This window comes from Chaetodon trifascialis, chromosome 7, assembly GCF_039877785.1.
Source record: "Chaetodon trifascialis isolate fChaTrf1 chromosome 7, fChaTrf1.hap1, whole genome shotgun sequence".
Classification (NCBI taxonomy): Eukaryota; Metazoa; Chordata; class Actinopteri; order Chaetodontiformes; family Chaetodontidae; genus Chaetodon; species Chaetodon trifascialis.
In genome coordinates, this window is record NC_092062.1 from 1,458,330 (window position 1) to 1,472,792 (window position 14,463).

The following is a 14,463-nucleotide window of genomic DNA, read 5'->3' on the forward strand; positions in this document are numbered from 1 at the left end:
AAAGTTTTAACCAAAACATATGGTGAAGCCTCCTTTTACCACTACGGCCCGCGCTTGTGGAACAGTTTGCCTGAGGACCTGAGGAAAACAGAGAATGTGGACATTTTTAAAAGCAAACTCAAGACTTACCTTTTTAGTCTGGCTTTTAACAAAATTTTATCTATTATATTTAACCTTTTAGTCTAGTTCTTTGAATTGTATTTTATTTATTTATCTGTTTATTTATTTTATCTTTTTAGATTGGTTGTTAATTGAATCTTATTTATTTGATTATTTCTACCTTTTAGTCTGGTCTTTAAGTGATTTTTTATGATTTATCTCTCTGGTGTTTCCTCACTTCAAAGTGGCGAGTGTGGGATAGCGTTTCCTCAGTTTTCCTCAGTTTTCCTCAGTTTTCAGTTTTTCTTAATTTCCTCAGTGTTTTTAAATTTGTGTGTGTGTGTACGTGTGCGTTTGTGCGTGCATGTGTGTATCTCTTGTGTCTATTATCTGTTGTATTGCTTTTATGTAAAGCACATTGGGCTGCTCCTTTGTATGAAAAGTGCTCTATAAATAAAGTTTGATTGATTGATTGATAGTTGATTCCAGCACCCTTCAGCTTTTTCTCCACTTCTGCACTGGTTCCAATTTAATGGAACAACCAATAAAGGTAGAGTTCATTAAATGTCCGATTTTGAGCAAAGACCACAATCACACACGTAGCTTTCTTTTAAAGCTGCCTGTAGGCTACCATAATTATCCTGATCTCTGCAGTGTATTCAATAGCATACTCACAAGCGTATGGGTGATGGATCTAGGCCAGTAGGATGAGGGTGCCTATAGGTTCCACTGGACAATTTCTGCTATGTTTCTGTTATGGTTCTGAAAATCCTGAATGGAAATTCCTGGGATGAACATTTAAAAACAGAAGCTAAAACAAAATATACATGGAGTAGTCACAACATTTAAACCAGCTGCCTATTTGGTGGTTTTCATGTTTTAATGTTGTCGTTTAATATTGTTGCAGCAGGCTGTGATGCACTGTGTGTTCTGATAGCTTTCCACCATAGCCAACATTCCCTTTTTCAGCAATTTATGCTACAGTAGTTCTTCTGTGGGATCAGACTGGCCTTTGTCCCCCTCATGTATCAGTGAGCCCTGGGTGTCCATGACACTGTCGCCTGTTCACTGGTTGCTTCCTTAGATCATATGCATACCAAGAACACCCCTCAACATCTGCTGTTGTGGAGACGATCTGACCCAGTCATCTAGACGTCACAATTTGTCCCTTGTCAAAGTGGCTCATATCCTTATGTGTGCCCATTTTTCAACCAAGTAAACAGTCAGTTCTTGAAGTTGATGTGATGGAAGCAGGAAAATGGGCAAGTGTAAAGACCTGAGCTACTTTAACAAGGGCCAAATTGTGATGGCTGGACGACTGGATCAGAGCATCTCTGCAACAGCAGGTCTTATGGTCCAAGATAGCAACAGGTGGCAGCATCATGGACACCCAAGACTCACTGAAATGTGTTGGAAGCAAAGGCTATTCTAATCACACAGAAGAGCTACTGTAGCACAAATTGCTCAAAAAAAAAGGGAATCAGTCTTTTCATATGACTGTTTGTCATCTTTCCGTTTAGCATGAGGGTCATTTCGTGTAAGGTTGTAGCAGAACCGTCTCAGATTTGGTTGAAAACTTATTTGTATCATGAATGGGTCCCAAAACTAAGGCCTGTAAAATATTTCTGTTCAAAACTAGGGGTGTAAACCACAAGTTAAATCAGGATCCATTTGATCAGATCTTTGTGGTATCAGCAAATTACCAAAAAATGCAACTACGCCTTGTTTTCCACCTGTCCATTAGTGGTAGAGACCTCAAATATTGACACAAAATTAATAAATGATTGGATTTTCTTTTTTTAAAAAAGACTGAGACCAGTGTAAAATGAATTTATAATACCTTCAATATCAGTATATTTTACAGGCTTAGTTTTGGAACCCATTCATGATTTAGCTGAGGTCTGAACAAAATCTCAGACAGTGCTGCAACCATGTTCCTGGATTCTGTCTGATTTGACATGGAATGACCCATGACTGTATTTAGAGATATTTATGTTGGGTAAAAAAATTAACAGTCTTTTAGGGTGAAATGCCCTCAAATTTATATTTACATACTATACTGTACACAAATTTTAACTGTTGATGAGCAGTGGGCACCCGCCACTCCAGTTCTAATGCCAGTGCCTGTTAAGTCCTTGTTGAAGTTAATTCTGCCTAATTTAGGCCTACTGTTAAAATAAATTTAAAAAAGCACTCCCTTTTGCATATTTTTGTTTCATCATTTTACATAATTTCATGTTATACACTGTCAAAAAAAGCTGGAACCCATACTGTGCTGTTGAATACCGACCATTAGTTGAATTTATGGATGATTCTCTGTCTAAATGCATGTGATGCATTTAAGAATAAATCTGCTTATGACCCGAGCATTCATTAATGTTTTACCACGTGGCCACTCAGCAGTGGGCTTTTTATGATTAACAAAACATTACACATTAAAGCAGCAGTAATATTAATGCAAAAACATCCTATATAATAGTAAAACACTAAGAGGGAGTATTTTAATGGGCAATGAGTGCTTTTACTTTTGATACTTTAAGTACATTTTGCTGATACATACTTTTACTTAAGTTTTTGAATGCAGGACTTTTACTTGTAGTGGACTATTTTCACAGTGGTATAGTACTTTTACTGAAATACAGAATCTGAACACTTTATCCACCACTGTCTAGTCATCCCTTAATTGTATGTTGATGGCATTCCTTAGTGTTAAATATACAACCCCTGGCAAAAAGTATGGAATCACCAGTCTCGGAGGATGTTCATTCAGTTGTTTAATTTTGTAGAAAAAAAGCAGATCACAGACATGACACAAAACTACAGTTATTTCAAATGGCAACTTTCTGGCTTTAAGAAACACTAAAAGAAATCAAGAAAAAAAATTGTGATAATCAGTAACAGTTACTTTTTTAGACCAAGCAGAGGGGAAAAAAAATATGGAATCACTCAATTCTAAAAAGTATGGAATCATGAAAAACAACAAACAAACAAAAGAACACTTCAACACACCACTAGTGCTTTGTTGCACCACCTCTGGCTTTTATGACAGCTTGCAGTCTCTAAGGCATGGACTTAATGAGTGACAAACTGTACTCTTCATCAATCAGAAAATTGTCTTACTTCTTTAAAAACGCTCTTGGATTATCTTGAAAATGCATTGTCACAAAGCTGAAAACGGGCTGTTCTGTACACAAGAAATGCTGATTTTGTAGAGATGTGGTTCTCAGAGGACAGCAATGCTACAAACATATAATGATCTATTAAAATACATAACAGTTGTCAGGGAAATTCTCCGTGTTGCTTGTTGAGAGTTGCTAATTCTCTGAAGAATTACAGACTCGGTGTGATGAATCAGGTCTCTTTAATACATGCAGCATGGAGGGAAGACTCATGCAGAGTGTTCTCTCTAGATCTCTACAATGTCTTGGCTTTTATACTGTTCAACAAAAGGCTAGATAGTTATCACACACACACCTGGTAATCATAAACCTTCCTTCAAAGACAACGACCATTTGGGGGAGTTCACTCATCCTGTTTCTTTGGGGTTTATACTATACCATAAACTCCTTAGGTACAGTGAATTGTATCTTAACCTTCCCCCTCTATCCTGTGTCCCACACTGGATGCCCTTTGATCTTCTTTGTCCTCTAAGACAAAGAGGGCCGTAAAGAACTTTACAATTCATAGACTGATTCCCGGGCTTAGTAAGTCACCTAATTCCTACACAGTATATAAAGAAGTTAAAATGAGCTCAGCCTTAGACCTAAAGTAGTAAAATGCAACATACATAATGCAGCCGCAATATAAAACCCAAAACATCCTATATAATAGAAAAACACTGAGAGGGATGATTTTAATGCACAATGACTATGTTTGCATGCAGTTAATATTCCACTATTATTCCGAATTTGACAATATTCTGAATTTGAAAGGTGTCATGGAAACAGCAAATTCCGTTTGGATTTTCTGAATTTGTCCTTTTTCAGAATTTCGCAATTTCCAATTAAGACATCTGGGTTATTCCGCTATTTTTCTGGTTTTAAGAGGATTAATTGGACGTCTATACAACGCATTCAGAGAATGCGAATCAGCTGGTGTTTTTACTGCAGTTTGCGATGCACGGCCTCTCACCTGTTAACTCGAGATGCACGGATCAGCTCTGCACTGATATATGCTACAGCAGGTGTGGAGCAGGCGTAAGTTTGAAGCTCAGACTTGTATCCACGGTAATTTTAATGGAATCGCCCAGCCGATTTTACATATGGTACTTTTAGTACATTTTGCAGATAACATACACACTTTTACTTCAGTCAAAGGCTTTGTATGCAGGACTTTTACTTACAGTGGAGTATTTTCACTGTGTGGTTTTAGTCTACTTTTACTGAAATAAATGATCTAAATACTTCGTCTGCCACCGGCAATAATTCATGGATGATCACATTAACACATAATCATCATACCTGAATTAATCCCATTACGCACATCTGAAGTAAGGCCTTGTCCAGTAAACCTCCATCAAAGCTTCCTTCGTCCCGTAATTCTCCAGAAGCTGGGTCCAATATTCCATACCCTCTTTGCAGAGGATGCCCCACCAACTCTCGATGTGTTGTTTTGCTGTACTCACTCCAGCTAAGTAGCTTCGTTCTCTAGACAAATCGTCTCCATGGGCTGTGCGTAAATGTATCTACAGGTCTCGCACAAGGCTGCTTTCTGCTTTCTGCCACAGTCGGTGTGCACAAGTTTGGGACATCTGCCTAATGTTTCTAAAGCTTCTACAAAATAGCCTCCGATCACTCTCGGGTCACTGCACTGCATGAAAACCCACATTTACCACCAGTAAACGCCCACAAAGTTCATTGATTATTGGCCATTACGGCCAGTTTACGGGGAAGTTCGCCCGCTCCGAATATCGTCGGAAACGGACCATCTGTCCGCGGGGGGTGTGGTTATTCGTGCCTTCGCGAAGGTGCAAATAGCTCTAATTAGCACATAAATGCTACCGACGTTGATCTACTCAGGCTGGCCTGCTGGCTTCACAAACAACCATTGGATGATTCCACAGGCATTTTAAAAGGAAACCCTCACCCTCAAATAAAACCAGTGACTTCTGGGGACTGGGCCACACAGCTGGTGCCTGGAAAAAAAAAAAGCAAATGTGTGCTGCTTTGAAGGGGACTTGATGCGCAGCCTCTTGCGGTGTGTCGCCAAATACTTTGGGTTGCTCTCCAGCCGCTCTTGAAGTGTCTGGCAGACTTGGGAGAGCGTCTGACTGCGGAAAGATGGAGGCCTTTACTATCCACCCAGCTTCCCCTTGCACGGTGCCATCCTCCTCATCAGACATAATGTCAGCAGTGACCCCCTGCCAAAAATCTATTTCCTGCTGGGTGGCTAGGACACTCCTTCTTGTGTGGACGCTGCACCTTTTCCTTTAAAATACAAAAATACATTGCAATCAGAAATAGAATCATTCCTAAATAACTTGGATCTACCCACACTACGCAAAAACCTAGCCAATATTTTAGATGCACCAGTCAACCAGGAAGAACTAACAAAAGCCCTAAATCAAATGCCAAATAACAAATCACCCGGCGCAGATGGATTCCCATCAGAATACTATAAACATTTCTGGCACATATTTTCACCAGTATTCCATAGAGTAACCTCAGAAATAAAAACCACATCCATAATCCCCACACACATAAATACTGCCAATATATCACTCATACTAAAACCTAACAAAGATCCAACCCAACCCTCTAGCTACTGTCCAATCTCTTTAATCAATACGGATTTAAAAATCATCACCAAAGCATTAGCCACCCGACTTGAAACAGCCACTCCCAATTTAATCCATCCAGACCAAACAGGCTTCATCAAAAACAGACACGCTTCTGATAACACTCGCAGACTATTCAATCTAATTAATCTAACACAGCAAACAAATTACAAATCTATAATTGTATCATTAGACGCAGAAAAGGCATTTGATAAAGTAAAATGATCATTTTTATTCAATACACTTCGGAAATTCAGTTTTGGAGAAATGTTAATCCAATGGATCAAAATTCTTTACACCTCACCTAGGGCCACAATAAGCACAAATGGTATCACATCACAGGGATTCACACTTCACAGAGGAACCAGACAAGGATGCCCACTCTCACCTTCATTATTTGCCATTTTCATTGAACCCCTCGTCGCAGCAATATGACAAAATAACATCATTAAGGGAATTCAGAATAATCATTTACAACATAAAATTAGTCTTTATGATGTCAGATGATTTATTATTGTATTTACAAGAACCCCACACTTCATTAAAAGAAACCTTCAGTCTAATCAATAACTTCTCTCTGATCTCCAACTATACAATTAACTGGAACAACTCAACCATACTCCCTCTGTCTGAAAACACATGGGATTCTGCAACTCAAGACCCACTCCTCCCCTTTCACATTGGAAACATTAATTATTTGTGTTGTGTTTATGTTGTATTTGTGTTCATTAATTACCTCAAATCAACTATCTCTTCTCTATGCTCGCCATGACCCCTACAGACCAATGGTACAAATCTCTCAACTCATCAATTAAGCAGTTCTACTGGGAAAAAAAAAAAAAATATATATATATATATATCACCATCAACTTTACAGAAGAAAAAATCCCAAGGCGGCCTTGAAGCACCAAACTTTTCACTATACTTTTTAGCAAATCAATTACAGTATCTAGCCAAATGGACTCATCAACCCAAACACTGTAATTCGTGGATAGATTTAGAACAATCACAATGCAAAAACATCTCCATCATAGACCTACCATTTCTGCCCCAATCAATTAAAAAATTTAACCTCTTCAAAAATACAGCAATCTCTACAACTCTGACAGCCTGGTGGAAAGCCATCAAAATCTCAGGATCATCACTATCACCCTGTAGGTACACTCCAATTTGGCACAACCCCGATTTTCTCTCAGGCAACACTCCGATTCACTTTCCCACATTGCAAAACAAAGGAATCACTCACCTACATCATCTGTTCGAAAATAATCAGTTTACAATGGTTATTATCATACCAGTATTATAACTATTGCTACTTTAACTTAAACTTTTTAACTGTAATCATGATAATGACATTCTTCTTCATCTTCTTCTCCTTCTTCTTATTACTATAGAAATAAGGGCGGGGGATTGGGGGGACTTGGGGGCTGGGGGGTGGTTCCGTGCCTGGCTTTCTGGTGGGGGGGGGCCTCTGGTGGTGGCGGGTGGGGAGTGGTTGGGTGGAGGGACCCTTCCTCACTCCATCTCTCAAAAGAATAAATTAGAGGAAGGAGAGAAAGGAAAAAAAAGAGTCAACAACGCCACTCCCTAGTGGGAGCAATATTGTGTGTATTTTAACATTGCCAGTTTCAACCATTAGGGCGCCCTGGTGAGAACAGTGAGGAAACGCCACCTAACTTCTGAAGTGGCTGCAAATTTTATCAAGATTTTACAGAGCACTCCTGCAGAAGTCTTGCCTGCACCCTGCAATTTTATTGTTGACAATTTTAACAGGAAACTGCGAGTAACTTTAGACTCTGTGGCTCCACGTTTAATAAAAATGGTAAGAACAAAACCTTTACCCCCGTGGAGAAGTAAAGATGAAATTAAATAATCAAAAAGAATATGTAGGATTGTGGAGAGAAGGTGGAGAAAAAAACAAACTCACAGTTCACTACGAAATATTCCATGAACAACTCAAATCGTTCAATAAAACAGTCAAACAGGCAAGAATATCCCAATTCTCAAACCTCATCTCAGATAATAAAAACAACCCAAAATTACTTTTCTCCACCTTCGATTTTTTAACTAACAGCATTTTCAAAAAATCCGCAGAGACACCAATGAACGCCCTCTGCGAGGACTTTGCAGACTACTTCAGAAGTAAAATCAACGACATCAGATCCAGTTTTTTATCACATCAGAACATAACTTTTAACACACCTGGACAGTCGAATTTACCCGAGGAAATGCTGGAGAGTTTTGCCCTGGTCGATGCAAGGACACTTGGTCGAGTTTTCTCCCAGGTAAATCCAACAACCTGCCTTTGAGATCCAATTCCCACATCACTTTTAAAGACATTTTATGTATTCTTCGAGGAACAGATTTTAAATATAGTGAATTGCTCTCTTCAGACGGGTGTCTTCCCTGCCGCCCTCAAAATGGCAGTGGTGAGGCCCCTTCTGAAGAAGAGCAATTTAGACCCCAGCATTCTTAATAACTACAGACCCATATCCAACTTACCCTTTTTAAGTAAGATTTTAGAAAAGCTGGTTTTTAAACAACTAAATTATTTTTTAAATACTAGCAACCTTTTAGAGAAATATCAGTCTGGTTTTAGAGTGAACCACAGTACCGAGACAGCCCTTTTAAAGATTTTAAATGATATCAGGTGTAATACGGACTCACAAAAACTCACAGTCTTGGTGCGACTGGATCTAAGTGCTGCCTTTGATACAGTAGATCACCACACTTTATTAAACGGACTCAGAAACCTGGTAGGCCTCTCTGGTACTGTTTTTAATTGGTTTTACTCCTATCTCACAGACCGTTGTTTCTATGTAAGTTTAGATACATGTTCTTCCGGAACCCATGAAATGAAGTGTGGGGTGCCCCAAGAGTCAATTTTAGGTCCAATACTCTTTAATCTTTACATGCTTCCCCTTGCGGATATTGTAGTGTAAATTTTTCTAACAGATATGTGATGATGTCATACATTCACTGGAGAAATAGAATGTAGTATTATAATCAATGGTAGCAAATGACTGAAGAAGATAGATTTGTTGAGCTTCATATTATAGTAGCTCTGATGAAGTGTGTTATTGTGATGTACTGCCCTCAGAATGACACCTGGCCACAGCCGATATACTGAGCACGAATCTGTGATACACTGAGATGGAAGGGGGAGTGATCATGGATATGACGGAAGGAGAATGCTCATGGTCTGAGAGTTGAGGACAGTGTTCGCTGCCCGAGATTTTGAAACCCCCCTTCCTCCAAACCCCCTCAGCGTGAAACCCCCCTTCGTGGCCTTGTAGGTGTTTGGGCAGCCACTGCTCCTGAGATTTCGAAACCCCTCTTCCTCGAAATCCCTCATCGTGAAACCCCCCTTCGTGGCCTTGTAGGTGTTTGGGCAGCTACTGCTCCTGAAATTTTGAAACCCCCCTTCGTGAGGTGTGCAGGTGTTCTGGCAGCTACTACTGTGTGTGACCTAACATAACCTCACTGTCCTGAAGTAACCTTAAAGCATATATTCTTTATAATTATGTGTTTACTATAATCACTGATGGATTGAAAGTTGTCACGATCACTTTATGTGCACTTAATAACCAAAGTATTGTTTTTATGCTTTTTGTTATACACTCTGTGCCTGCAATAAAGTTGTTAACTTTTACCTTAAGTATTAAACAAAAAAACAAAAGATAATGATGTAATTTGGGAAGCATAGAGAGAAAAATAAATTGACTGCCTCCTTGGGATACACCTTTAATGTAACGATGCAAATCTTGGAAAGATAGGTAATATTAAGGTCAGGGCAGTTGCCCTGAGATGACCTTACGGTGTAAGATGAGAAGCAACTCATAAAAAACAAAAGATGCCCACAGGGCGTGGTAAACACCTAGCTGAAGTGTATAAAAACAGAGCACTGACCATTGTACTTCGGAGCTTGTCAGGATTGCACTTTTTGTGTTTCTGAGCGTGTTCCCCTTTGTTGTGCACAATAAAGTATTTTTGCTCCTTGGACTTCTGACTCCTGCAGAGTTTTATTCTCACTGGACTCTTATCGGACTTCTGACTCCCGTCTTATCAGACACCTTTTTCCGACTCTTTTTCATTTTTATTGGACATCCTCTATTTTACTTGACACCCTTTAACTTTATTGGATTTTTACAATTTTTATTTTTATTGGGCATTTTGTTAAAAAAGAAGGATTTCTTTGAAAACAATTGGACTGCCATTTTTGAGTGTTTTGGGCCTGATTGTGGTTTGTGCATTTGGCCTTCACAATCCACCACAATATCATCAGGAGACACAGCATCAGCTTCCACAGCTACGCTGATGATACACAGCTTTACGTTGCCGTTTCTCCTGATGACATGGGGCCCATTGATACCCTTCAATTGTATTTTAGACATTAAGTCATGGATGGCAGAGAACTACCTACAGCTCAACCAGGATAAAACAGAGGTTTTAGTTGTTGGTCCTGAAGGCAAGAGAGAGACACTTTTACCAAAACTACAAGGTTTTATACCCTCACAATCTGTTCAGAACCTGGGCGTCATTTTTGACTCTGAGCTCAGTTTTATTCCTCATATTAAAAATGTAACAAAGAGGTTGGTAGGTTTTTACCATCTTAAAAGTATAGCCAGAGTCCACCCGTTTCTCTCTGAGGTTAACACGGAGGTAATGATGCATGCTTTTATCTCCTGCTGTCTAGATTGTTGTGATGCCCTGCTCTCTGGTCATCCCAAAAAGACTATCTATAACTTACAATTACTCCAGAACTCAGCCCCACGTGTGCCGATGAGGACCAGAGGGCGGGAGCACATTACACCGATTTTAGAATCGTTGCATTGGCTCCCCGTGTGTTTCAGGATCGACTTTAAGGTGCTTTTATTCATTTTTAAGTGTCTTAACGGTCTTGGGCCATCTTCTATATCTGACCTGTTTTATCTTATCAGCCCTCTCGGATCCTGAGGTCCTCTGGCACAGGCCTTTTGATTGTTCGAAGGGTTCGGACCAAAGCCCATGAAGAGGCGGCGTTCAGCAATTATGGTCCGAAGCTTTGGAACAGCCTACCAGAGTGCATCAAGGCTGCAGAGACTGTTGGTGTTTTTAAAATGAGGCTCAAGACTCACCTTTTTAGTTTGGCTTTCAATTGAGTACTTATACTCTTTTAATTCAGACATGTTTTACCCTAGCCCATTGTCTTTTAGCTTTTAGGTCCTTTTACTTTCTTTTAGTTTTTAGGTCTTTTGTTCTATTGTCTTTTAGGTTTTAGGTCTTATCATTCTACTGTCTTTTAGGTTTTGGCTCCAGTGTTTCCTCATGGGGGACTCCACGCTGGGAGATGTGTCTGGTCTGTCTGCTGGGTTGTCGTTCTGGGGACCCCTCGGGCCTGGAGGACTGGGGGGCTCTGCACTATGAATGGGGTCCACTCCGGTTTATCTGGGTCGGGGGTCTCTGTTGCGGCAGCACTCCCTGTGGCCATGGGCTGTGATCCTTCGCAGTGTGGATGAGCTCCCCATAGGTGGTTTTCTTTTTCCTCTCATGATGCTTCAGTGCCCTGCCATGTTATTACACAGACAGTTTTGTTGGGGTGGGTGTGTGTGCATGATGTAGGTCTGCAGATGTGTTTGGGGGGGGGGGGGCAATATTTGCTATATTACTATCCTATGTTTTTATCTTTTGTCAAGCACCTTGTCTTGCATTTTTATGTATGAAAGGTGCTATACAAATAAAGTTTGATTGATTGATCATCGAAAATTAAAAAAAGATAAGTTACGTTGAGATAAGTGTTCCCTTTTTATTCCTACTTAAAGAATCATCAGTGGACTTACCCCGCTGGAATTTTGCAAGCTAATCACGCAACCATTTATCATCTGGTGTTGTGGTGGCAAAATGCGAAAAATTGTGACATGTCCAAGAACTGTAGGTGCTTTAATTTTCACAATTTGATTTAGTGGATTAAAGTGGAAAATGAAAGACTTTCGAAAGTCAGGACACTTATCCTGTATGTAACCTATAAAATTATTTAAACACACGCTTGAATCCTCATGAAAAAAAAAAATCTTTGTCTGTATTCTGTAGGCACAGAACACACACACACACACACACACACACACACACACACACACACACACACACACACACACACACACACGTATCTCGTGAACAGAGGACTGTCGCAGAGCACCTGGGAAATGGTGACTGGTATTTCTGGTCATTTTAAAAATACAAAACTAAAATGCTACATTTAGTTTTAAGGTCTTTTACCATAATATTACTTCAAATGTGAATTTTTATTACAGAAGAAGCTAAGAGGGGACTTGGCAATGTCTACCTATCAAAGAGTGGACCTCCATAGACTACAGTGTGACTGTCTGTATCCATTCATTCACTTAATGAGTGTTGGTTTACAGCAAAGACTTTGTTTCTTTCAAAATGTACATTTTAAAATAGACACAGATGGTCTAAAGATCAAGTTTGATTTGCAAATATACCAGCAATTTTGTTTTATGCTACACTGGTGAGGACGACAGTTGTAATGTGTTGTGTAAATTAGATCAGTGTAAATACCATTATCTAGTTTAGGAATTATTTTTTGTAATTATCCACTCTAATCTATCAAAATGGGCATGTTCATTATCAGTCTTCAAGTATGTCAAACATTTTTTTGGAACTGAACAAAAAATAGTCCCCACTTGTATTGTAAAGAACAAAATGATACAGATCCCCAGTAAAATGGTGTGAAACGACACTCACATTCCTGCGTGTATGTATACATTAGGACAGAAAAAGACATGGTCACTGTGACAGAAATGTGTGACTTGTGAATGTTTGGTTGGTTTTGCTTTTGCAATGACAGTGTTTCCTGTTCTGTCGCTGCAGAGACTACAATGCCTTTAGAGAGTATTCCATTGTTTGCACGTAGAAATACAAGTACACCTGGCTTTGAACAAGTCCAAATTATCCAAATGAAAAATGAATGTGTTTTTTGTTTTTTTTATAGGAATTGTGCTATTCTTCATGCAAACACCCATACCACTAGCATTTTATCATTTTTAATGTTGATACAAAAATTATCTCTCTGTGTTGGTGCAGCATTATCAAAATGGATTGAGATTTTTCAACAAATGGCAGACATTAAGAGGCAACACACACAGGCTGACGTGCTGAGGTAAGCGTATCGTCTCACTTCCTGTTTCTGGTTGCTGCCTTACGAGTAGTGTGCGTTTGTCGCTCTTGTTCCTCTGAGTGTAATTTGCTCTGTGTTTTGTTACAGCGGCCTTTTATCCGCGCTCTAGAGTAACATTAGTTCTGCTCAAGCACCCATAAGTCTGTTTATTTAGCGACCGTCAATTTTATTTGTCTACGCGCTTGTCTGCTCTGCTAGCTATACCAATTTAGCCTAGCAGCTAGCGATGGCTTCTCTCTGTCCCTCTCCAGCTCTCTCCTGCTTGATGTGTCACATGTTTAGCTACTCCTCTGCCTCCTTTAGTGATACTGGTACGTGTAATAAATGTAGTTTATTTGGTGAGTTGGAGGCGAGGCTTAGTGAATTGGAAGCTCGGCTCCGCACCATGGAAACAAAACCATTAGCTATAGTTAGCCAGGCCCCCGTAGTCGGTGCGGACCGACCAAGTGCAGCTCCGGCTAGCCGTCCCTCGACAGCTCCCGAGCAGCCGGGAAACCAGGGAGGCTGGGTGACTGTTCGAAGGAAGCATAGTCCCAAGCTGAAGCCCACGGGTCACCACCAACCGCTTCATGTTTCTAACAGGTTCTCCCCACTCGGCGACACACCCGCTGAGGAACCAACTCTGATTATTGGCAGCTCTATTTTGAGAAATGTGAAGTTAGCGACACCAGCGACCATAGTCAAATGCCTGCCGGGGGCCAGAGCGGGCGACGTCGAATCAAATTTGAAACTGCTGGCTAAGGATAAGCGTAAATACCGTAAGATTGTTATTCACGTCGGCGGTAATGACACCTGGTTACGCCAATCGGAGGTCACTAAAATTAATGTGGAATCGGTGTGTACATATGCTAAAACAATGTCGGACTCCGTAGTTTTCTCTGGACCCCTGCCAAATCTGACCAGTGATGATATGTTTAGCCGCATGTCATTGTTCAATCGCTGGCTGTCGAGGTGGTGTCCAGCAAACGGTGTGGGCTTCATTGATAATTGGCAGACTTTCTGGGGAAGACCTGGTCTGATTAGGAGAGACGGCATCCATCCCACTTTGGAGGGAGCAGCTCTCATCTCTAGAAATCTGACCGATTTTATTTATCAACCTAACCCCTGACAACTCAGAGTTTCAATTCAATTTCAATTCAATTTTATTTGTATAGCGCCAAATCACAACAGAAGTTGTCTCAGGACACTTTCCATATAGAGCTGGTACAGACCAAGCTCTTTTATCTACAAAGAAACCAACAATTCCCCCATGAGCAAGCACTTGGCGACAGTGGCGAGGAAAAACTTCCTTTTAACAGGCAGAAACCTCGAGCAGAACCAGACTCTGGGTGGGCGGCCATCTGCCTCGACCGGTTGGGTGAGAGAGGAAGAGCAAGAGAGGGAGAGTGAGACAGACAGACAGACAGACAGA

At 40.4% G+C, this 14,463-nt stretch overlaps 1 protein-coding gene across 1 annotated transcript; it reads left to right on the forward strand.

Moving 5' to 3' along the window:
- Positions 1-13,326: 13,326 nt before the first annotated feature.
- Positions 13,327-14,136, forward strand: LOC139333564 (uncharacterized; the record flags this gene model as incomplete). Its single annotated transcript, XM_070966035.1, has 1 exon — positions 13,327-14,136. A coding segment is annotated over exon 1 (810 nt), but the record flags the coding sequence as incomplete, so codon positions are not given.
- Positions 14,137-14,463: the final 327 nt, after the last annotated feature.